Raw genomic sequence first — 15,926 nt, 5'->3', positions numbered from 1 at the left:
TGAATGTTTATTAAATAAACATTCCATATGTTTTCTTGGTTAAAATTGTTAATAACAAAAGATTATATAAACTTCATGAAACTGGAAGAAACCATCATAGAAAACATATAAGGACTAAATTTGCCATTTAACCCACAGCCTAACTATAAATTTGAGGAGAAGAAGATGCCAATCTAATTCAGGGATGTAACCACAGGGGAATTGTAGCTGCAAATACACCAAAATTGAAAATTTTAAAGACTTCCCTTAAAGTTCATAATAAAAAAGCCAAGAGAGAGTGAGCAATGTAGAAATGTACTAATTTAGAGGTTTCTAAAATTGAAGATACTCTAACCTAATGCATCGAACTCATTTGGACCCTCCCAGCTGGAAATTGAAGAGTTTAATCAAACTGTATGAAGTTAGAACTTACAATCAGGTGATGGGTGACATCTCAACTGATTACGCTTTAAACATATTTGCTCAATCATGAAATCATTAAAGAAAAAAGTTAAGATCCCGTTCGATAATTATTTTATTTTTTATTTTTGTGTCTAAAAACTAAGTCTATTTTATCCACATGTCTTACAATGATTTGTATCTTTCTTAGGTATAATAGTTGAATTCTTAGTTAAATTTCAAAAACAAAAACAATTTTTTGAAAACTACTTTTTTTTAGTTCTCAATATTTGACTTGATTTTTTAAACAATTCGTGAAAAGTAAATAACAAAGATGGAAATTTGGAGGTGGAATAATGCCCATAGACTTAATTTTCAAAAACAAAATGTACCAAATAGGACCTAAAATATCATTTTGGTCCCTATTTTCATCCATCTAAATTTAGTTTTTATACTTTTAATAAATTTTAAATTTAGTCATTTGAGTAATATTAATAATTTTGATCCAAGAAAAGATACGATGTGAATTATTTTTCAGACTTCTTTTTTTGAAAAACATAAAAAATAAACTAACATCATAGACTAAATTTAAACATTTGAAAGTACAAAAATTAAAATAAAATGGAACTCAAAATATCTCGATAGAAACTTTTTTGTATCCCATTTCATCATTCAATAAATGGTGTCTGTTTCCTTAAAAAAAAAACACATGCGAGATTCATTTTCATATTTCTGAACATAGTGAGACTGGATGAAGTCCCATTCTCATACCTTATGGATCTTATGTTCGAATCTCTACTCCGTATTGAATTATAATTTGTAATACCTTTTTTCTTAGAGTAATAATGTTAAAATATATATATATACACTAAAAATTAAATTTTTCTCTGAAAAAAACAAACCTTTGTCTGGTTGGGTTGATAGAGGGCTGGGTTGGGCTGGTCTCTTCCCAGCAACTTAATGAACCTGGATGGCAATTTAACATGAACATTGCCACTACACCTGAATACTCCATCCCTTCCCTCTACCACTACACCCTGAGAGTCAAAATAGACCTGTGCACTGAGAAAATATATAGTACTGCTGTAATATATACTTCTATCAATATTTAAAGAGGTCGTTAAATAATATATTGATTTAATTTTAAGGATCCTTTATAATTCTTAAATGCTACTCTTATGTTAAAACAATGAAAAAAGGTATGAAAACTTTTCTATACATTACTACTGTAGTACTTGAATTTCGTCCATGCACTTGCAATACAAAAACTTGCCCAAAACCTTTTTCGGGTTGGTATGTTGGAAACGGTGGTGCTCGCAGCAGCTTGAAACTCTGGCATGGTAATTTGAGATCATGAGCGGTGTTACCGTCCGATTACCCCAGCTTTTCTCTATCTGCTATCTTCAGATTCACAGTGACCTGCATGTTCACTAGTATAGAACCATGGCTGCTAGATAGAATATAGACTTTACTGTCTCTATCAGAATTACTTTTAAGTATGTAAACCCCATACACTCATTGAGCATTTCATTCAGATTCATGGATGACATTGTTTATGATACAAATTAATCATTCTATACCTAAATAAGAGGTATCAGATATCTAATCTTGTGTAGGGAACAAATGTTATTATTTGGCTGGAAATATATACACACTGATCCATGCAAATTATTGAGGCTACCTTGTAGAGTATTACATGAAGGTGCAAAAGAAGTGGCCCTTTTTTCGGATCTCTCAACAATGTATAATTTCTCAGCAGCAGCAAACAGTTTTTCTCGAACCAAATATCGACAGGAGACTTCAAGCAAAGATCTGCACATAAAAGAACAAAAAGAAAATTTACAGACTCGGCATCATAAGCAGGATTGCTTTTGGGTCATTCCATTGATCTACTGAACTCTTTGGTAATCTTACAGACCTCATAAGTCTGCCAAATTCAAAAGAGGGAAGCCTTCGCTTAACCTAACTTGGCTTTTCTTCTTATGAAGCTTGGCACCTTCAGGAGCAAAAGTTTGTAAACGACTATGATAATTGTCAATTGCAGTTGCCAGTTTAGTTGCCCTTGGCCCATGCTTCCATTGATCCTTCCTTCCACAGTTCCCATCTCCATCTTGGTCTTGGATGATTAGTTGCACGTTTTGGAATGATTCCACCAGTAATGTCAGAATCAGCATTGTGATAGACAAGCAATGCCATATCGAAGGGGTCGGTACATTTTTCCAAAATGGAAATGATAAACGGAAGTTTTACCTCAATCTTGTAGGTTTTGAGGCTAGAATGAATCTTTTTCAAATCTCTCATCCCCATCCGTCCCTCTAAACCTTCAGCTTGATAACAAGTCTCTGCTTCTGACAAAACTCCAGGGCCCAATTTAAGAAAGCTAAGATTTGGAAATATTTCAAACACTGTATCAAGGCAAAACTTAACAGATTCAATAGATTCAGCACGCTGCATTGTATCGAGTGTGAGTTCCTTTATAGTTCTGGCAGATGAAAATGTTGTGATGAGACTGTCAAGACACGGAGAATGAAGATGAAGCTTTCTCAAGCAAGGAAATCCATTAACTTGTAACCCACTTGCATCTTCTAGACAAAAATGGAAATCGGATAACATGGGAGTTTCAATGATTAGAGATTTTGGTTTGACACACTTTAGTTCAAGTTTCGAAAGGCTTGGTGCATATATGCTCAGAGAAACAGGAGCATTCGACACTTTCCATTTACAAGTTTTCAGGTGCAACAGATGAATTTTTGGTTCGTTTAGGCCTCCAACCCCCATCAAATTAAGAACTTCAAGATGCGGGAAGTTACAGTTAACCTCACTCAGATCTTCATCATCTAATCTTATAAATTCAAGGGTCAGACATTTGAGGGACTTCATTCTATGCAGTCCATCCACCGACAACCAAGCATTCTTTAATTCAAGCTCCAGAAGATTACGGCCTACAAGTTGAAACAAGTGAAGGTCAATAATGGGCAATGAAAAAATTTTTGAGGTCATGGAAATATTTTGAATGAAAAATACAGCCAAGATTATAACCAAAATCACTTCAAAAGGATCGAAACAAATGGTTCTTGGTATCAGGCAACTTAATGTATCTTACATCTACATGGATAGAAATCTAAATGACAAGTTCCATTTTCATTAATGGGAAATGAGAATCCTTCTTTAACGATTAGTGTTCTATGTGATAAGTTCCATGCGGTAACAAGTCACGGTCTACCACACTTCCAAAGTTGATTGACATGATAGTAAAATCACTACAAAAATTAACTTAAGCTATATCTTTTGTTCATCCGAGCACCCTCAATAGTTCTCATAAATTCAATGCTTTTTTTATGTAAAAATTGACAGTAGTCACAAATTCATCTTTGAATTTTTTTTTAGCAAATTGGGGACATCTTTTGTGTACCCTATAAAATGGGCTCCATTGTATCTCCTTCTATATTTCATTCAATCATTCAATCAATAAAATTGTTTCTTATCCAAAAAACTCAAAAAGTCAATATCCATCCCCAATATCCCATAATTCCTTGGTGTGGAAGATATGCAGACTGGGAGATTCCCCTCTGCGTCCTCACAGCCATCCCTTATATTTTCCTGTTTCATCGTCGCATACTCTTATTGATCAGAATCAACCAGTTAGCACACCGATTTAAATGTTTAAAACAATTCAGGAACAGAAAATAAGTCAAATAATTTCAGTCTTTCAGACGTGGGTTTTACTTTTATCTAGAGTCTCGTATGAACATAAACAGTTATATGATGAAATTGACAAAAATTTGAGCAATTCGATAGCCGAACTCACAGCACAAAGTAATTAGCGCCAAAATCTTCGATTGCCTCCAGCAAGATTGAACCCAAAAATCAACGATCGACAAGGACGTCAAATTTCTCCCAATGGCCGGCAGCCATTCCTTAGCGTAGCCAACATCCGTCAAGAACAAATCATCAGACCAATCCTCAACATCATCGTGCTCATACGAAATCCGTCCGAGTGACTTCTCCACACCGATCGACACAGAATCAAGAGCCAAAAAATCATTCATCAGAGTCTTCAATATGACCTTGAAAGGCGTTACTAGCAACTTCGTCTCCGTAGCCCTAGACTTGAGATAGCGATCCAGTGAACAAAAGAGGTTCACTGACCTGACCTCGCGGGAGAGAACATTGAGAGATTTGGAAGCCACTCGGCACCGAGCCAAATCAGCGGAATCGGCCAATCGATTCAGGATTTCGAGAACCAACGGCGGCGGAAGATCGTCCATGGCGGAGGAGAAGAAGAACGGTTATGGGTTCTACAAATTCTCTGCCGGTGAATTTATGCATTTCTTCGTTGACGGTGAGCTTCGATCATTGTGAGTAACGAACAACGATTCTTGAGAATATTCATTTTGGTTTCTTCTGTACGGACGAACATGAGGAAAAAACAATGGAATTTCAACACCAATCAATGTAAACACAAAGGATAATACGTAGTAATCAAATGTAGTTTGATTATAGCTCAATTAACCTATATTAATAATAAATTTATATTATTAATTTTAAAGTCTAAAATTCCATCTTTTTATTGTCCAAAGCTTAAAAACGTGAAATTATTTATAGAAATAGCAAAAGGTTACTATGTTAGTAAATAATTTTTCTTATTTTTATATTTTTGAAAATCTTCCAAAAATAAAAAATTAAAGTATTTTAAAATTTTGATTAAATGTATAATATTTTGCTTGCGTTGCGTCATTATCTCACTCTTCGAAGAATATTTTGTTTGAAATTTGGGTCATCTTTACAAATATTTTTTTTTAATTCTCCAACGTGAAAGGAGTGTATGTTAATTATTAATTGAGTTAATGTTTAACTTATTTGTGGGTGAACAAATAAAGGATGGAATTTCAATATATAATATGAAATGATTAATATATATATATTTCCCTTTTTCTCTAAACTATATTTTATTCCTAGTTACAGCTTACAATGGCATAAAATTAGTTTTTAGTACAATTACTAAATCTTACCAAATAAAAGTACCTAAACTATTAATAAAGAAAAAGTACCTTAAACTAAAATAAATATAAATTCAAGTGTAGAGACCATAATGGTATTTTAAATTTTTTAGACCGAACAAAACAGAAAATTTTAATTTCGGTTTTTAGTTTGTAAACTTTCAAAATCATTCTAGTTTAATTATCAAATTTATTTGTTTCATCCATAAACTTAACAATATATCAAATCGTTGATGAAACTATTGATAGTGTGAAAAATGAAATTTATATATTTTTTAATTCAACATGAAAGGTGATACATATTTTATCTCAATTGAATTGTCCTCGCTTTAGTAAGATTGAATAAATTGAATTTGTTCGATCCTTTAAAGTGAAATTTTAATCTTGAAGTTTTTAGAAAATAGAATTAAATGATTTTCGAAGTTTTTTTTTCCTTTTTAATTTGTATTGACATGGTGCTTACATATATATTTAGAGTGAAAGTAGTTTGTACATGATGCATCAAATTAAATGCAAATTTTCAATTTCATGAATCTGAACCTACTTCAGAGTGAAACAATTGTTTCTTTTTTTCTTTTTTTTTCATTTAATTATATTTATTATACTTTGTATTTTATTTTCTAAAAAATTCAGCCTATAAAACTTAGAATAATGATTTTGATAAGTTTAACAAACTAAAAAACCGAAATTAAAATAAATAATAATATATATATATATATAATATATATATATATATATATATATACTGAGTATGGAGTCAATCAGTGTATAAAATGGACAATGAGTAGTCCATAAAATGAACTATTGAATGAATCTACCAAAGCTCATAAAGTTTAATAAAAATCTAAATTTTATGTTGTTGTTCTCTACCAACCCATCATTTTCATACATAAACTTAAAAAAAAAAAAAAAAAATCATTTTCATACATAATACATGTTTTATAGTTTATTAAAAATATATCAAGAATATTTTCTCTTAAGAATCTTATGGACGGAAGTATATTAGAAGGTAAAAATTGTAGATTTGTTAAAATAAAAGGAAAACGAAGTAAAGATTATCTAACACATAATGAAGCTTGTTATACACGATGTTATAGCAATAATTTCAAGAACATCAAAGATAAACATAGAAAAATAACGCAAGAACAGAACACGGAGTTTGGTGACCCAATTTGTTACAATACCACCTACGTCCGATGACAGTGAGCCCATGTAAATATATTTTCACTATTATAAAATCATGCGATTATAACGTTGTATTTATCTGTAAATGGACGACAATTACAATGACACACGAATAAACTAACTTAGTGTGTGATCACTTAGGTTCTCCCTAAATGTAGAACTTTCTCTCAATGAAACTTATGGTTCCCATAAGTGTGAGAATATCAGTGAATAATCACTTAGGGTCTCCTAAATGTGAACTGTCAAACTCCTTCTCAATGAACTTTAGGCTCCACTAAGTGTGAGACTCCCTCTCATCAAGAACTTTATCTTTCCACCTTCAAGTGAAGACTACTCCACTTGATGAATTTAGGCTCCCCCGAAATTTGAGAATCTCTTCTCAAGTAATGAATAAAGCTTCAAGACGATCTAGAGAAACCCTCAAGATGTACAATGCTTCTTTCTTCACAATCACTAAGATTGACACATTTGTAGTTTACTACCAACACAAAATACAATGACACGATTATTCTCCAAAGCAGCCAATCCTAAAAAGAGTGTAATATTCTCTTAAATATGCACAACGAAAAAGAGGAAACAACCCCAAAACATATTCTACAACATCCAGAAAATGAAACAAAATCGTGAGAATAATCACTCATAATTTTCAATAAGAAAATATATTTTGCAGGATCTGAAGGGATTGGAATTCCCTGCAATAGAAGCAATTGGATGTCATTGTCTCTTAGTTATGTTTTACAGAACATATAATTACAGAGTAATTCAAAACAACGGAAACACAAGGATAAACATAATAATCTAAAGCATGCTTCCTCTCCCAAGCATGAACATGGGTTGCTTCTCTCGATGTCTCGAACCCACAACCATAAACACAACGTAAGGAGAGGACATCACCACGAGGTCTTCCTCGTTATTCTTAGGGACGAGAATCATTGGAGAGTTGTGGGCTTCTAATGATCAAATTTGGTGGAAAGGGAAAGGAGAAGAGCTTGAGAGAAAAATAACATATAGAGAGATGGAGATGGATAAAGATGAAGAAGATCCTCTCTCTTCATTCTTCACGTAAAGAAAGAGAGAAAAATGGGAACAACTTCTCTTATTTTTTAACCAAAATATTTTTTTTAGAGAATAACTCCAAAAGGGAGTTGTTAAATTTAAGTGAAAATTCAAAATTTGAATTTAATATATATTAACCATTTCTAAATATATATATATATATAAACTATATATTATATCACATATAATATAAGCTATAGTTTGTTATTCGCTCAAATAGTCTATGATATTAATATGAATCATATTCATATTAATTTTAACCTATAGTATTTACATGAATTACATTAATGTAAATAATCTTTGAATCACATTCAATTAATTATCTCTATCATGAAACTATACAAATTTAATATGAATCACATTCACATCAGTTTTAACGTATAGTTTCTATAAGAATCATATTCACATAATTAATATTTGAATCATATTCAAATATTTATTTTTCTCATAAAACTATATATAAATTAATATGAATCATATTCACATTAAACTTAACGTATAATTTCTATATGAATCATATTCACATAATTAATATTTGAATCATATTCTATTTCTCTAAAAAAAACTATATAATATATCAGTCTATACTTTATAATATATCAACATTCATTATCTAATTGTATCTTATAAAATTAATTCTCTTTAATTAATTTTAACAATTCAAATAAAACAAAAAATAATTTGATTTTTATTAGTCCTTGTTGAGCTAATAAGGGGATTTTGTGGAACTATAGATTGAAGCTCTAATGATATTTGATTAATTAATTAAACTCTTTAAATAAATTAATCAACCTTCATTAGTTTTCGATCCCTCCGCTAAAGACCGACGGCTGTACTCTTCGCATTATAGATATATTTTTGTGTCCATTGGATATAACCAATCAACAGTGCATTGACCCTTCACAAATTGCTCATAAGTGCAGCTGGGTCAAATTACCATTTACCACTGTAGTTACATCTAATTCAGCACCACTGATCCCTCTGATGAACAATTAATCATAGTCTAACTATAATAAACTCCTCTCTGGTCAGGAGAGGGTGAGACGCCTCATTGTTCAAGCCCCGGAATCAATGCTTAAAGGAGCAATTTATCTACTTACTCTAACAATAGGGAATGAGTGAATTCCTACCCTAACAATAGGGAATGAGTGAATTCCTTCTTATGTAGCTATGTTCCCAGCTCCCCAATCAGATGAATCCCCAAAATGGTAGGCTTATTGAGTAGGTAAATCTAGCTACTCTCACCCATATAAATCAAAAGATCACCCTCATAGGCAGGAGTTCACAACTCACTTAGGATTTGGGTTAAGTCACCTATGGTCATCCTAGTGAAATGTAAGTCTCTTCTAGTGACGACATTATAAAGAGAGACTATGTATTTCGTGGTTCGGTCTTATACAAACTCTTCGTATAGAATACCCCCACTCACATGTCTCCACATGAATGATCAGGATCAGATCATTTGTAGCACTTTATGACAACTGTAACAACTACAAAGCGAGTTGTATCAGTAGTATTACCAGGATAAGACATCCAACTTTATCCATATACTACAAACCATTTAAATCATCACTTAAACATGATCCACCTGTATGTCTCCACATACATGTTTAAGTTACATCATATGATCTTGGATCTTTGTTTAATGGATTATTGCATATAAAACTAATCAACCATTGATTCAAATAACATATAACTACGAGACAGGTCCCCACGACAGATACATAGGGGACCTGTCTCATATCCTCAACCTCTTGAGGTGTCCTAGGACACTGTTCCTTAGACAATGTAACTCCGTGCCTGAAAGACAATAAACCCCTCTTGGAGTTTTGCATCGAATACTTGATCAAAATATTTTCAATATACAATCCTGAGACAGTGCTAGTTTTTTGTTCTTTCGATCTCGAAAGATCTGAATACCCAGAACAGATTGAGCCTCTCTCAAATCTTTCATTTGGAATTGGGTCGCTAGCCAGTTCTTAACTGTAGTCAGTAAGCTACATCATTCCCAATGAGTAGAATATCATCTACATACAACACTAAGAAAACTATTGAACTGTTGATGATCTTCTTGTATACACAAGGCTCATCAACGTTCTGATTAAAGCCATAAGATTTGATCGCAGTATCAAACCTTATGTTCCAAGATCGAGATGCCTGTTTCAGTCCATAAATGGACCTATTAAGCTTGCAAATGTTTTTGACCTTAGACTATGAATCCCTCGGATTGTACCATATAAATGGTCTCTTTAAGATTGTCATTCAGAAAAGCAGTATTGACATCCATTTGCCATATCTCATTGTCATAATATGAGGCAATGGATAGAAGGATCTGAATAGACTTCAGCATGGCAACAAGCGAGAAAGTCTCTTCATAGTCGATTCCCTCAACCTGGGTATAATCCTTTGCCACCAGTCTAGTCTTGAAGGTTTGCATCTTCCCATCAGCACCCCGTTTCCTCTTGTAGATCCATTTACAACCTATAGGTTTAACTCCATCATGTTGATCTACAAGATCCTAAACTGAATTGAAGTACACAAACTCCATTTTGAGATCTATGGCTTTGATCCATTCATCTCTGTCAACATCCTCCATTGCCTTCTTATAAGACAATGAATCATCAATCTCGCCATCAACTACCATAGCTATGATTTCAGTTAAACCCATATAGCGAATAGGTGGGTTTTCCCACTACGTCGAGGTTCCCTCAACACTTGAGGTGGATTTGATCTACTAGATGAACCTATTTCAACAACACTTGTTGAGGTATTAGGCTGTTCAACAACTCTTGTTGAAGACTCGATAGTTTCTTTGGAAAGTTCATTCAACACGGTTTTACTTCTTAGTCTGTGTTCCCTTATGTAGTCCTCCTCAAGAAAAGTAGCATTTGTCGATACAAATACTTTGTTTTCTTTAAGATCATAGAAATAACCACCTCTCATTCCCTTGGGGTAGCCTACAATAGGCATAACCTTGAACGTGGTTCCAGTTTCTTAGGGTTGGCCTCAAGCACATGTGTTGGGCAGCCCCAGATTCTGAAATGACGTAAACTAGCTTTACGACCGTTCCATAACTCCAGAGGTGTTTTGGCAACACTCTTAGAAGGAATGTAGTTCAGCATATAAGTTGCAGTCTCCACTGCATAACCCCAAAACAAGTCAGGTAAGGAAGCGTAATTCATCATAGATCAAACCATGTCCAACAAGGTTCGAATTCTCCTCTCTGATACACCATTTTGCTGAGGTGTACCAGGTGTGAACCCCAAATCCTAATTTCTCTACTTAAGTATGTTCCCTACTAAGACTAGTGTGGTGAGTAGGTTGATGTGGAAATTAGTGTGTAATGGTAGAGAAAAGAGTAGAGATTTAAAGAAAAGAGGAAATTTGGAAGTTTAACTTTTGGGGAAAAATTTGGAAATTTGGCTAAGTATAGAAATTGGTGTGTTGAAGCATTGAAATGGTGGTGTTGATGCGTTGGAAGGATTATTGGTGAGGGCATGCGACTGAAGGAAGGAAGATGAAAGTGATGCATTGGAAGGCACAAGGGTAGGCAAGGCATGCGTTGGAAGGCAGCCCATGCGTCGAGCAGCCTTAGCCAGCACCCTTGCCCAATGCATCGAGCAGCCAGCCAAGTGCCCCAGCCATGCGATGCTGCCTAGTGAACCATGCGTCGAGGATGGACGGTCACCCTATGCGTTGCAGATGGCTATGCATTGAGTATGGATTATGCGTTGAACATCCAAGAGTTGGACGCACACAAAGGATGAGATCACCTAGGAAACGTCATCAAACCATATGTCTTCTTGAGAGGAAAGCCTTAAGCCTTAAGAATTTGAGATGGTGGCATCAGATTGGAAGCTCATGCGTTGGCTACACAGGAGGAAGACACTTAGGTTACGCTGATCAAAATGATGTGTTGGTAGTGTATGGGAGAAACACTTGGCCATGCAGCCAAGTAGGTGGTGTCAACTCTGAGGAAGGTTTGAACGCCTATAAATAGAGCCAAGAGACTTCGTTTTAGATCAAAATTCAAAAATACCGTAAAAAGAGTGGGAAAGTTGAGCAAACCTTGGTTGGAGCCAAAATCCATGCGTTGGTCATAGTATTTCAAATAGGACGCATTGGAAAGTGAAGTCTGGAAAGCAGCATCAACTTGGGACGAGGAGTTCTCCCAATTTACACGTGCGTTTGGAGTGATTCCAAAGCCACCTGAAATCTCTGAGAGTCTAGTTTTTAGGGCAGGCTGCCGAAGGAAAATCTTGAAGGGATCAGGATGGAAACTAAGAAGAAAACAGAAGGGTCAGGCTGTCGGATAAGCTTGGTCTAGTCTTGAAGATTCTGTGATTTCGGCCAAACTACAAGAGGTTCTGAGCTAAAATTTTAGGGTAAGCTTTCTGAGACATTGTAGAATATGTTTGTAGAAGGAAGTATTCAAAATAAGATTTTGAACTATGAGTAATTTGAGCTGAAATTTGAATCTGGTTTCTAAGGGTGAAAAGGGAGCCCGAGGTAGAAAAGGGAGCTACTAGAGTGAAAAGCTCCTAAGCAATCAAGGTGAGTGACTAAAACGTTTTGACTAAAACATTTGCTTAAAATGTTTGATTACAACGTGTTATAGAAATCATGTTTTAAAGTAGATTATTCTCATGCTAGCTAGTTTTACAAAGTAATTTCCAAGCAAACCATGCGTTATGTTTTAAACACATGCATGTGTAAGAAATTGTTGAAACGCGATTTATATGTGTTAAATATACTCAGCATGCGTTAGTACCTTTAAAGCCATGTTTTTATATGTGTTATACTTTACATCTTTAAAGAGAGAAAGTCATTTATGACTAGTTTTACTTAAAACACGATACCGAAGGACATTTGAGAAGGTATCCGCCCAACTAGATACCGAAGGACTTTGAGAAGGTATCTATTGGTACTGAAGGATACTTGAGAAGGTACCAAACCAACCAGATACTGAAGGATGTTTGAGAAGGTATCTGAACAGAAGTACCTAAGGTATGACGGTACATAGTATGGCCACGTACACGTAGGTAGAGTCAGAGATTGAGCAAAAGGGTTCTCTCTTGACTAGTAGTTGGTGTTAGGATTATTTTTACCCAGAGTAGGGTTATCCTCAACTGAGAAATAGTTTTACTGTTTTATGATTAAAATAGCTTTATATTTTTCATGCTTGGAAAATGTTTATACTACAGTACAATTACTGTAGAAGCTTATATTTCAGTTAAACTCTTTATTGAGATTTTGAATGAGAAATTATCTTTCTTAAGTCACTCACTGGGCGCAAGCTCACCCCGTTTTCAAATGTTTTCCTTCCCCCCCTCCCCCCAACAGGTAACGGTCAAATCCTTTAAAGATAGCTATGCATCTGCTCTTCCACTAAAGGACAAAGAGATTTGTAACCCATCTGTTTAGGTGGTTTCTGTTAATATTGTACACATGTTACTATTGTTCATATAGGGACGAGTTTTTGGGTGTTGGAATTTGTAAATGTAGTATTGTAATGACTCTCAATATGTTATGTTTCTAAATTAATAAATTTTTGGTCTAAAGACATTCTGCTGTATATAAGTTATATTTTGGTATCAGATTTATTCCGCAAGAATTATTAGGCAGTAAGTGTCAGCCAAAGGGTTGATAACTGCTGCTGTCATGCCCTTCTCTAGGCTAAGAGGGTGGTCTGGGGTGGGGTGTGACAGCTTGGTATCAGAGCAAAGGTATACGTAAACTTGGGAAAGGTTTGAACTAGTTTAGTATTAAAACATAAGGTATTGGGTGAAAGAGAGAGTTCATGCATTAGATTAAGTCCCATAGATAAGTCCCTAACATGTGTACCTAATAATTAGGCAAAGATACTGAGGAGAAGTGGCAAGCTGAGCAAGCAGACTGAGGAGAGGAATGTTGACCCTACCAGCGGAGGTCCTGAAGTTAGATTGGACCCAGATTCAAAGGGGAAAAGAGTTAGAGACTCAGTAAAGCAGGAAACAACTTCTGCAAACTAGTCGAGTACACCAAGGGTAGATGTAGAGCCCCAGATGGAGGATCGAGTATTCGATAGAATCACTCAAAGATTAGCGGTGAGTGTAGGATCGATTTAGAACGATCCAGAAAAGAAATTCAGCATCGAGAGGCTAAAAACTTTAGAAGCCACGATGTTCGATGGAGTCACAGATCCAGTAGATGCTGAGATCTGGTTGGATTTGATTGAGAAATCTTTTAAGGTTATGAGGTGCCCTGAGGACCATAAGGTCGAGTTAGCGGCATTCTTGCTGCAGAAAGGGGCTGAGAAGTGGTGGAAAGTGATAGAGGCTAAAAGGAATAGTTCGGAAACTATGACTTGGTCTGAGTTCAGACAAGTATTTGAGGATAAATACTACCCTAGTTCTTTTAAAGAAGCAAAGAGGGAGGAATTCCTTAGGCTAACTCAGGGAGTGATGACGGTTGATGAGTATGAACAAAGATTTACTAAGTTATCTCAGTATGCCCTTCCGATCATCGCGGACGAGAAAGAGAGGTGTAGAAGATTTGAAAATGGCCTAAGAAGAAAGATACATACACCCGTTACCTCTACATCCAATTGGGTGAATTTCACTCAATTAGTTGAGACCGCTATCCAAGTAGAGCAGAGTGTAGCGAGAGAAGATGTACTCCAGCCAAGTGAAGGACAATTTAGAATGCATGGAAAAACGAGAAGTAAGAGATTTAGACCCTTGTTCTCTGGACAGTAGGGTATAAGGAGTTTTGGAGGCATGAGCCAGCAAAGTTCAGGTCGAAAAAGGTCAAGACCTGCAGCTGGACTGAGTGGTAGATCAGTATCAAGTCGTGCTAGTGAGTCAGTAGCTAGTACAAGGAGGAAACCACTTTGTGTAAACTGTGGTAGGCCTCATATAGGAATATGTTATGGTAATAGGAATGTGTGCTTCCCGTGCGGACAAGCTGGGCATTTCAAGAGAGATTTTCCTCAGTTAGGTCATGAAGCACAGAGTGAGCAAAGAAGAGTTACACAGACTGTAAACCAACCTAGAGCGACCGGAACTAGAGGTGAAGAATCCGGTATAGCTAAGCAGAAAGGGGTAGCTGGACGACTCCAATAGCAGCAACAACAGGGTAGAGTATACACTATGACACACCAAGAAGCGGAAGAGGCTCCGGATGTCGTAACTGGTATGATAACTTTATATAATCAATCCGCTTATGCATTCTTTGATCCTGATGCTACGCACTCATTCATATCTAGCATGTGTACATTACATATAGATAGAATGCCTGAGAATATGAATGAGAATTTGTTTATCTCTACGCCTGTAGGAGATACTCTAGTTGTACATGAGTATTACAGGAATTGTGAAGTAATTCTTGGAAATCAGAGTTTTTAGGTTGACTTGATTCCATTAGAATTACTAGAGTTTGATGTTATCCGAGGTATGGATTTCCTAAGTAAACACTATGCCACTATGAATTGTTTTAAGAGAGAAATAGTGTTTAGGAAACCAGATGAAAAAGAAATAGCCGTGGTGGGAAGTAAAAGAATATTTCCAGGAAGTTTAATATCAACAGTGAAGGCTAGGAAATTGTTAAGTAAAGGATGCGAAGCCTATTTAGCCTATGTAGCAGTTTCACAGGATAAGAAACTGAAATCTGAGGATGTACCTGTGGTACAAGAATTCTTAGATGTATTCCCTGAAGAGTTACCAGGCTTACCACCTGACAGGGAAATAGAGTTTACTATTGAGTTAGTTCCGGGTATAGCACCTATATCCCAGGAACCATATAGGATAGCACCAACGGAACTGAAGGAGTTAAAAGTTCAGTTACAGGAACTTGTGGATAAGGGGTACATTAGACCCAGTGTGTCACCTTGGGGAGCGCCAGTCTTATTTGTTAAGAAGAAAGACGGTACTTTTAGATTATGCATAGACTATAGACAGCTGAATAAGGTGACCATTAAGAATAAGTACCCATTACCTCGTATAGATGATCTCTTCGATTAGTTAAAGGGAGCCACGGTGTTCTCTAAGATAGATTTGAGATCGAGTTATCACCAGTTGAAAGTGAAAGATGCTGATGTTCCAAAGACTGCATTCAGAACTAGGTATGGACATTATGATTTCCTTGTAATGTCGTTTAGATTGACAAATGCTCCTGCGGTATTTATGGACTTGATGAATAGGATATTTCATCATTATTTGGATCAGTTTGTGATAGTTTTCATAGATGATATACTAGTGTATTCTAGTAATGCAGAGAAGCATAAAGAACATCTGAGGATGGTGTTACAGATTCTAAGAGAAAAGGAGT

At 35.4% G+C, this 15,926-nt stretch overlaps 1 protein-coding gene across 1 annotated transcript; it reads right to left on the bottom strand.

Moving 5' to 3' along the window:
• Positions 1-1,829: 1,829 nt before the first annotated feature.
• Positions 1,830-4,844, bottom strand: LOC120082025 (F-box/LRR-repeat protein At4g29420). Its single transcript, XM_039037236.1, has 2 exons — positions 4,187-4,844; positions 1,830-3,320 (listed from the first exon to the last, which is right to left on the bottom strand). The coding sequence occupies exons 1-2, from the start codon at positions 4,644-4,646 to the stop codon at positions 2,431-2,433; spliced, it is 1,350 nt and encodes a 449-aa protein (XP_038893164.1). The 5' UTR covers positions 4,647-4,844; the 3' UTR covers positions 1,830-2,430.
• Positions 4,845-15,926: the final 11,082 nt, after the last annotated feature.

The sequence above is a fragment of the Benincasa hispida genome, chromosome 7 (genome assembly GCF_009727055.1).
Source record: "Benincasa hispida cultivar B227 chromosome 7, ASM972705v1, whole genome shotgun sequence".
In the NCBI taxonomy this organism is placed as follows: domain Eukaryota; kingdom Viridiplantae; phylum Streptophyta; class Magnoliopsida; order Cucurbitales; family Cucurbitaceae; genus Benincasa; species Benincasa hispida.
Note: the sequence above shows the minus strand (reverse complement) of the source record. Positions and strands in the feature narration are given on the sequence as shown.